At 39.1% G+C, this 9,200-nt stretch overlaps 1 protein-coding gene across 5 annotated transcripts in view; it reads left to right on the top strand.

The window, feature by feature from the left end:
* Slc26a7 (solute carrier family 26 member 7) overlaps window positions 1–9,200 on the top strand; it is a 131,186-nt gene that overhangs the window by 2,204 nt on the left and 119,782 nt on the right. For 3 of the 5 annotated variants that reach the window (XM_029533432.1, XM_029533431.1, XM_021222306.2), the window contains exons 1-2: window positions 4,459–4,557; window positions 4,819–5,042. In XM_029533432.1, the coding sequence (XP_029389292.1) occupies window positions 4,850–5,042 (193 nt within the window). In that variant the 5' untranslated portion in view covers window positions 4,459–4,557; window positions 4,819–4,849. Of the gene's footprint in view, window positions 1–4,458; window positions 4,558–4,729; window positions 5,043–9,200 lie in introns of those variants that run through there. The other 2 variants (XM_029533430.1, XM_029533429.1) reach the window with 2 other exon arrangements.

The raw sequence follows: 9,200 nt of genomic DNA, 5'->3' as shown, positions 1-9,200 counted from the left end.
TGTCCTGGAACTCACTCTGTAGACCAGGCTGGCCTCGAACTCAGAAATCCGCCTGTCTCTGCCTCCCAAGTGCTGGGATTAAAGGCGTGCGCCACCACTGCCCGGCTCTTTTTGTCTTTTTTATTGGAGTTATATGACCATTGAAGACAGCATACTTGATTTGATATGAATCCTTAAGATTGATTTTCGACACTATAAAAACGTATTTGACCATGGCCTTTTATTTTTCTTGCATGCTGTGGCTGGAGGAGGAGGAGGAGGTTAGATGTCCTGATTTAGACAGGTTCTGTCTTTGAACTTGAAGCTAGGTTGGAGGTGGGGAACCTCAGTGAACTTCCTCACCTTTTCTTCCTATAGCACCAGGGCTATAACCACAGTTGGCACATAGTACAAAATAACGGCAGAATGGAAAAATAAGGTAAACAAGCAGGTCGGAAAGTTCTATTTAATTAAAGATGTCTAGTTCAGCATGTCAGTGATCATTCTGTCATCAGTTTTGCTCATTGTTGGCGAGCTAACTGTTGGCCTGGCTGGTTATGAGAAAACATTGCAGAATTCAGGACTGTAATTCACTATGTGTGTCATGGTATTTAGGAAATGAACAGCTCCTAGGTTTCCTATATTCAGAAATGATGGCATTGAATGAATTGAGCAGGAAGGTGAGAGTCTGTAATTTAGTACAGAAGTTAGGATAAATGGCAATGAGTAGAACTCTGAAATAGTGGGTGTTGGCTTACCAATTAGGAAAAAAAAATGTTTTAGAAGTCAAGTCCAAAAATTAGAAGAGGTTGTTTTACTAAGCTTAGACACATTAAAACTAAATTTGAGTTAAAGGGTTATGCCAATCTGTGTAAAGTTTGTATTAGTTAGAAGATGGTACCGTGATTAACTGACATAATAAAAGCTTGCCCATATGTGGATACATCTCAGTGCTGGCCATATGGCTTAGTGAACAGAGGAAAGCTTTCAACCCTGCTTCCTGTTTCTCTAGCAGAGCAAGCCTTGTGCTCTGTCTTTTTATTAGAAATACTGTATACCAACCTCATGTGGTAGACATGAGTTAGAAACTGCTGTAACGCATGCTTCGTGAGTCTGTATTTCCAGTATAACTTGGATGGGTATCTAGTAATGCTTTGGGCGTTCCTTCCCTGCACAGGTGAGGCACCATGCTGAAATCAAAAGCCTTATGCCAATCTTTACGTATGTCTCTCAAAACCCAGGGAACGTGATCCAGTTTATAGTCAGCTTAATATTTCTCAAAAGACTCTGACCTCACTCAAGCCTGGCCCGGTCCCCTTATATGTCATAACAGCTTTGAATGCGCTCAGTGCCAGGCCCCCTCCCCGTGAAGTCTTCAGCCAGGAGGGATGACATCACTTGTGCCTTCTCCCTCTGTGCACATCCCATTCAGTTTTTTCTTCTCAACAATCCAGATTCTATATTATAAAGTAAAGGACTGTGTCAATAACAAGAACATTTCTTAGATTTTGAAAGGGCAAGGAAGAGTTGAGCAAGCAAAGTTAAAAGCTCTCCCTATTTTTTCACGTACTACCTCCACATGTTTTCCTCTCTGCATACTATCTCTATTTTTTTAGAGCACCGTGTGGCAGTTATTCTGCAACAGGCTAAGTGATCCTTGAGCCATTGTAGGAGGATTATTGCATTCATCACTATCTAGTAGGTGATGTGTCTGTAGTTTCTTCCAGTTGATCATAAGGAAAAAAGAAAATGATATGAGTATGCCCTATTCATAAAGAATTTACACTATGAGTGAGTCAGAAGAAAATCATAAGAGGAAGATGTAAAGCCAGGGGGAAAAAAATGACTTCAGCTCTCTATCTGTGAAGGTTACCTGAATAATAACCATATAACATGAACAGAATGCTGTGGAGCCAGGGAAGTGTTCACGGAAGATGTAGACTTTTATAAATATTTAAACGATGTGATGTCAGTATGTGGCAGGTCATTAACTCTTTCTTGCTGGAACACTAGTGTCTGGGCGGGATGGGGTGAATTTACCTCAATGGTAATGAAATTCCCCTGCTCCTGAGCATCCAACTCTTTCTGTGTGACTTCATTATTAATTTACCATTTTTTTCCCCCCTGAGAGAATGTTAGTTATACTTTTTCCTATTTCCTTCATTAAATATCTCCCAAAGCATAGGTAATACCTACTCTCTCTTCCTTTCCTCCTCCGCAGTGACTGATTAACACACACTTGTTGGATGAGTGTTTATGATGGGCTAGTTGGGAGCAGTGATGGGACAGGAAATTCCATTGTTTTCGTTAATAGGTTTGAATTTAATGGAGATTACAGAAATTTAGACACGTTAATGATGTCATTTAAATGATGTTTTAGGAAGAAGAGCTCTCCTGTTGGTCCATATCTGAAGTAGAAGACAGTCAGAAAATCTTGTGGTGTCTATAGGTGCTCGCTGGACGTTCAGGGAAAGAGATGGCCCATATGGGTGGTATACAGTATTGAACATCAAAGTACCTTCAGTCACTGAAACTTTCAAATAAATGTTATTACTCCTGAACTGTATGTGCTGGCCTAGTCATTTTGAGAATTTCATGTGTGTGAAGAAATTCCTCATAAAGCTCTGTTTGGCATCACTGATTATAAATAAGACTGATGCCTTGCTGTGGAGCGAGGTTTAGACAGGCTTTAAATAATATGCCTCCACACAGGCTTGGAAAGACATAAGAGTTGAGCTCCAGATTTAAACATTAGGATTTTTAGGAAACATTTATTCTCTTAGGAACTGGCTGATGAGCCATTCAGTTTTTCTTCTCATTTTTTTCCTTTTTTTCTTTCTTTCTTTCTTTCTTTCTTTCTTTCTTTCTTTCTTTCTTTCTTTTTTTTTTTTTTGCAGCCTAGGTTTGAATTATTTTTTTTTAAATTTCATGTATATCCTAGGAAACTAATACACAATGAATGTATACATAATTCTTGACTTCTGTGCACACATGCTGAATAGAGTACATTCAATAAAGGGAGAGCTTGCCACGCATGAAGGAAAGTCAGCCTATGTTTCCTGCTGTGTGCATTTGCATTTATCTCCTTAGGCTATTTTTAGATCACACAATAAGTTTAAAATGCTACCATTTGCAGCATCTTCTTTGAATGAGATTCCTCCCCTCTCCTTCTCCCTCTTTGTTTTGCTAGGGAGTGAACCAAGGGCCTCGTGCAAGGGCAGGAATGATTCCACTGAGCTTCATCTCAGCCATAGGACCTTTAGCTTGGCCCTGAGTTAGAAATATATTGAAGTGTTAGAAATGTAATGTCATGAAAATAACAGAAAAGTACAGAAAAAAATCTCATAATTCTTATAAATGTACATCTCTAGATCTATTTAGGATTCATGGAGTTTTAAAAAAAAGTATTGCCAAGTATTACACATGTTACAAGCAAGGGACATATCTTTGAAGCTGAGAAAGTAGCTCTTTCTCTTAATGTAATTAATGGGAAAAAGCATAGCAGGGATCCTTTAGGGAATAAAGGATCTAAATTCTTACTGTTCTGGTAGCTTTCAGCCTCTGATTCTAGTCTCTGGACAAACAGACATTAGAAAGCACTGTAAATAACTACATGCATGCTTTTCTTTCTTCTGGCTTCACAGTTTTAGAATATTGGCTTTTTGGGTTAATTCCAATGGTTCAGATCACAATACAGACTTATTCTTCTGGAGGCTGTGGGAAACAATACTATAATAAAATAGTTGACAGTCTATTCTGTTATAAAACATAACACTAGCTTTTAAAAGAATGCTCTACTAAAAGTTATTATCAACAAAAATACTATTACACACACACACACACACACACACACTTGCACGCACGCACACACACGTGCCTCTTCAAACAATAGTTTTAATGATACTGAATTTCTCAATAAATTTTATTTACAATGACATAAGTGTGTTAATTAAAAACATAGAGAAGCAATCAGTAAAAAGTGAATGAGCAGAGACAGGAAGAAAAATAAACTCTAGCCACAAATATTTGCTCATTGTTGTACTTAATTCCTTAGCTCAGGAGATGAAATTTCAGTTTGTTTATAAGAGCTAGCTAGCCCTTTCTCAGATGGTACAGTGGTTATCTGAATGTTTTTTCTATGAATGAAAACTTCATATTCCAGAGAATAGAATGACAAGGAATCATGTAGTCCCCTATCATGTTTCTGAATTTTATGGAATTGGCAATTTTTAGTCATGTTGGAAATATATACCTCACAAAGAAGTGTGGCTGTAGCATATTCTGTACAGAAGATCCTTCTGGCACACGGGGACTTCTTCGCTTTTGCTTGTAGGGAGACACTGGGCGGGCTGGATCCTTCCTGGTTTCATTAGCATAGCCCAGCCCACTTCTACCACACGCCCAGAACTACCTCATTAACCATTGGGAATGCAGCCAAAAACATAAGACGACTGTGAATATAAAGAGAATTACTGGCAAGGGAGCTGTAACTATCTCGCCACCGAACCTATTACTTTTCCAAGTTCAGAAAAGTATTACATGAACAGGAACCATTCCTTATTCAGATAAGAATTCAAGGTTTGAGTCTATAATTTTTAATCTAGAATAATTAGCTGAACCTCAGTAAGGCATGCAGCTCAGTTGCATCCATTCGTGTTCTCTCTCTCTCTCTCTCTCTCTCTCTCTCTCTCTCTCTCTCTCTCTCTCTCTCCTCTCTCTCTCTCTCCCACTTATTTATTTTTCTGGATAGCTTTGACATTGTAAACCACAGACGAATTGGAGCCTGGCATCGAAAGGAAGTGTTCTCCAACGAATTTTTTCTCTCCCCCTTGCTTGAAGAAGTTGACTACTTCAGGAGGGAATCTGAAAAATGACGGGAGCAAAGAGGAAGAAGAGAAGCGCGCTGTGGGGCAAGATGCACGCCCCCCACCGAGAAGACATTAAGCAGTGGTGTAAGAGGCGCCTACCTATCTTGGAATGGGCCCCGCAGTACAATCTGAAGGAAAACCTGCTCCCAGACACTGTGTCTGGGGTAATGTTGGCAGTTCAACAGGTGGCACAAGGTAAGTGTGCATTTGGGTTTACAGTTTTCTGCAGAGTGGATGTTACTTTGCTTCTTGGATGGGGGTTATGTTTGAAGGGTGACAGTGTAGCTAGTGAAGCAGACTTAATAAAATGGTTATTAATTTTAGGAAGATAAGCAGAGAAGATGTTTCTGTGTGTGATTTTCCTAATTGCTTTTAAAATTGCTTGGCTTTTTCTACCCCTGGCTAGGAGTTAAGCAATTAAGCAGCAACCCTTGAATGGAATTACGTATTTTGTAATGTTAAATTTCATATTGGTTCAGAGTAAAAGATCAGTGATTGTGAGAAATGAACTTTTATAACTTCACTGTGCTGACATAATTTCCCACCTTCAAAAATCAAGCTATAAAACATTTCCTGTCCTGAATACAATTGCTCTTGAGCCCAACTAGCAGCACACCATTACAGTTACCTGCTGTAGCCACGGGACTTGCTATAAGCAGAGAACAAAGCTTTTTGTGCATAAAGGAGGCTTATTGCCAAGATCACTATTTGCAGAGTGAATCCTGCATCCTCAGAGCTTGTGTGGATTGCACTGTGTCTCTTTACTTCTGAGATGAAGTCCCTAGAGAACTCATGTCTCAGTGAGAAATAGAACATGGTAAAACATTCCCAGAACAGATTTAAAAAAAAAAAGACATTCTGGGTTAGTAGGTGTGCACTCATGTGTGTGTGTGTGCGTGTGTGTAAGTGTGTAAGTGTGTAAGTGTGTGTGTATGTGTATCTCCTTTCCCTAAAGGTATGTCCACACAAGTTTTGGCTGACTCAGGTAATAATGTTCTACCTGTAGCCAGAAAAGGAACTGATTTCTCAACTTCCCAGCTTTAAAACCTTGGAACAGCTTTCTTGGCAAAGACTCCTAGTGATTATATTTCCATGCAGTCTCACTACCTCCCTGGCTTTAACGATTATTTCTTCTGTTCAATTATAAGTATGCTTTTAATGAAATTATTCTGTAGCTGGAACAAACTGGTTTGTGTATTTGTGTTTTCAGTCTGATTAGGAACATCTGCATGGTGGGTTTTAAGATTCACAGTGCTATCTTTATGGAATACAATTTGACTGCTTAACTTTGTATTGTATTTTTAATTACTATTTTGCCAATAGCAAAAATATAGTAATCTTTAAAAAAATAAAAAAGTAATAGCAGACCTGGGCATTCCCAGCCTTTCTTTTATTTGACTTTAAATTCCAGATGAAACACCCCTATGTCATTTGAAAATTTAACTGATGGACTTAAACAAGTTTTCTGTCCCTAGATGTTTAGTTTCACCATATCCCATAAATTTATTTTTAATGTTATTTAATATAAAATAAAAGTGGAATAATTACGATTTTAGCAGTAGTTGTCGTTTTATGTTTGAAAAACACCCAGTGACCAAGGACATTCGGGAATGTGATACAACTCCCTTCGGCTCATCATTAGGGCTTATGTCTAAGCCTTTGGTAGTTAGTTTGGTCTAGCTTTTGGGAGATTTTAATGATCTTGCATTACATTGATTAGGAAGAAGTACATTGATAAGCTGGTGAGAAGCAAGATGCTTACTTAGCCTGGCTCCATGAGAAGTTTGAATCAGGTCACATGTTCTGTATGCGGACTGATACACTGCAAGGAAGACTGTTAGTGTTTTTCCTGTTGTAAGAAAAGATGAATTCTTGCAAAGAGCTTTTCAAATATGCATTTCTCATTCTTTTTCAATCTCTTCTATTGAAAAGAGTTCAAAGGTAAAATATTGTAAGGGGCCCTCTATTTAAAAGAATCCAGAGTTAACATTGCCTTTTTCATAGGAGGCTTAAAGCAGTAAGTTTCTCAGGCCTTCATACCTGAGAAGCGGAGGTTTCCTTCTCCAAAGCCAACATGCTCAACATTTTCATTTTATTCTCCGTACAGCCAAAATCATCAGACTTTTTGTAATACCAATGTTATTTGTAATAGGAGACGTTTTAGAAAAGTCGACTGTCTGTCTCTGCAAATAAGGTCTATATAGATTCAAGTTTCATCTCTGAGGTTTTGAGTCAAAGTAGAAGTGACAGGAAAAGCTGTCCCAGCAAGGGGAACAAGCAGACAGTGACTCCCTGCTGCTGTATATTGATGCTTGTTATCATCTCTAGTATAAATGGGACTTGGAAGGAAGAAGGAATAAAGTTTGCTCGTCTACCACAGTGCAAACAATAGGAGCAGATCCTTTTCAACTACCTACTGATATGGGAAACAATGCTCTGAATTCAATGTCTTTAGGACCTATAGGTCCTGAAAATAGATACAGTTCTACTAGAAATCGCTCTTCCTTTCTCTGTCTTCAGAAATGAATTTAAAAGTCAAGTTAATGAAAAGTATTCTGGGTGATAAAGTGTGAGATAGGTGTTATTCATTAAAAACAATTTATTATTTATTTAATTTATGAGTATACCGTAGCTAACTTCAGACACACCAGAAGAGGGCATCTGATCCTCTTGTGATGGTTGTGAGCCACCATGTGGCTGTTGGGAATTGAACCCAAGACCTTTGGAAAAGCAGTCAGTGCTCTTAACCCCTGAGCCATCTCTCCAGCCTTGTGTTATTCATTTTTAGATACACCTGACTCTTATGTCACAGTTCCTCTGAGCTGTTCTTATAGATCCTTTTGATGTTAACTCCCTCCTGTTTATCTGGCCTTCTCTCCTAAAGAACCTGCATAGATTTTTGCCTCCTCTGCTTCCAGTCAGAGTTCTCAGAGACTTTTATCATACATCCCTATCTTAGACCCTCCCACCCCATCCCGTCCTTAAAATCACTGTAGACAATATCGTCTGCATAAAGGACTTGACCACTATCACTGGCTAAGGGTGCTTTTCTTTTCAGTCTGAGAACCATCTGTTAATCCACACCAACCTAGACTGTTCTCAAGCACAGCAGAGGCTGGAGCACACCCCATCCCAATGGAACTGGTCCAGAAGCCCAACAAAGGGAACATTTGATCTTCTAAGACCAGCACCCTAGATGTTACCATCCTAACCAGACTTACAGAGAGGAGTAACAAAAGGAAGTTTTAGGCACAAATATACAATGTTGCCAATAGATCTCTTGGCGTAAACACCAGAAAGAGAGTCAGAGAGTATAACTAATTTGCCTGAAGCCACTCGTGTTCGAGAATGTTTGACCTCTAATAACCTGGCTCCAGAGTGCTCTGCTTGCTTTTGCACCCAGCCTTCTCTCAGAACAAGTCCCGCTTGGCATTTAGACCTCCCCTCACCTTCCCCTCCTACTGTAAGACAGCCACCAGGTTCTTCCCTTTTGTTTTGGTCCTCTAGTGATTGTGATGGAGTTTGTGACTTCTGAGAAAATAGCACAGACTCAGTCCAGCTATCATTAAAGGATTTATTGATTGATTAGCTGCTAGCAGGGCGATCATTCTCTGAGGCAATTTTGAGATTGCTGCCAAGGAGGGGTATGGGGATGGACTTACACAGGAAGACCTTCAATCTCTATGCAAGCCAAGCAAAACCTATTCTTTTCTGCCAAGTTACACGGTTAAGGCAACTCAAAACAATCTTTGGGTATCTGTGTAAGTAAGTTACAAAAGAAAAAAAAAAGCAGTTAATTATATATGTAACAAGAAGAGAGTTACGGCTGTACATTTTTCCGTGGGTGTCACTCAGTTAGGGTTACTGGGAACTTATCTTCCAAGGACTCAAGTCGGAGACAAACAATTGGTGGGGATCAAGATGGATGCCTAACATAAAATGGAGCCATAACTTTATCTTTTCAACAAAGTAGCCTTGCTTCATGTCCTTGCTACTCTTTAATGGACTAGATTACTTAAATCATTTTCTGTGGCTATCCATTGTCTGTTTTGCATCCTGTAGATCTTCTGTTACGCTGCTGTCATTACTATAATAATAATAATAATAATAATAATAATAATAATAAATAATCTAACCACATTGCTTCCCTGTGCATAATTTTTAATGCCCTCCTTTTTATTTCTGCTAAAATAAAAAAATCTACTCACTCAGAGTATCTTATTAAATGGTTAAATCATCTGGACCCCACAATATAAAGCTACACTAAAAGAGCTCTGTCCTCTGAGAATCCCTCAGTCCTGCGAGGAGACATGTTTTCCTCCTCCTCCTCCTCCTCCTCCTCCTCCTCCTCCT

Source organism: Mus pahari, chromosome 22 (genome assembly GCF_900095145.1).
Source record: "Mus pahari chromosome 22, PAHARI_EIJ_v1.1, whole genome shotgun sequence".
In the NCBI taxonomy this organism is placed as follows: domain Eukaryota; kingdom Metazoa; phylum Chordata; class Mammalia; order Rodentia; family Muridae; genus Mus; species Mus pahari.
Note: the sequence above shows the minus strand (reverse complement) of the source record. Positions and strands in the feature narration are given on the sequence as shown.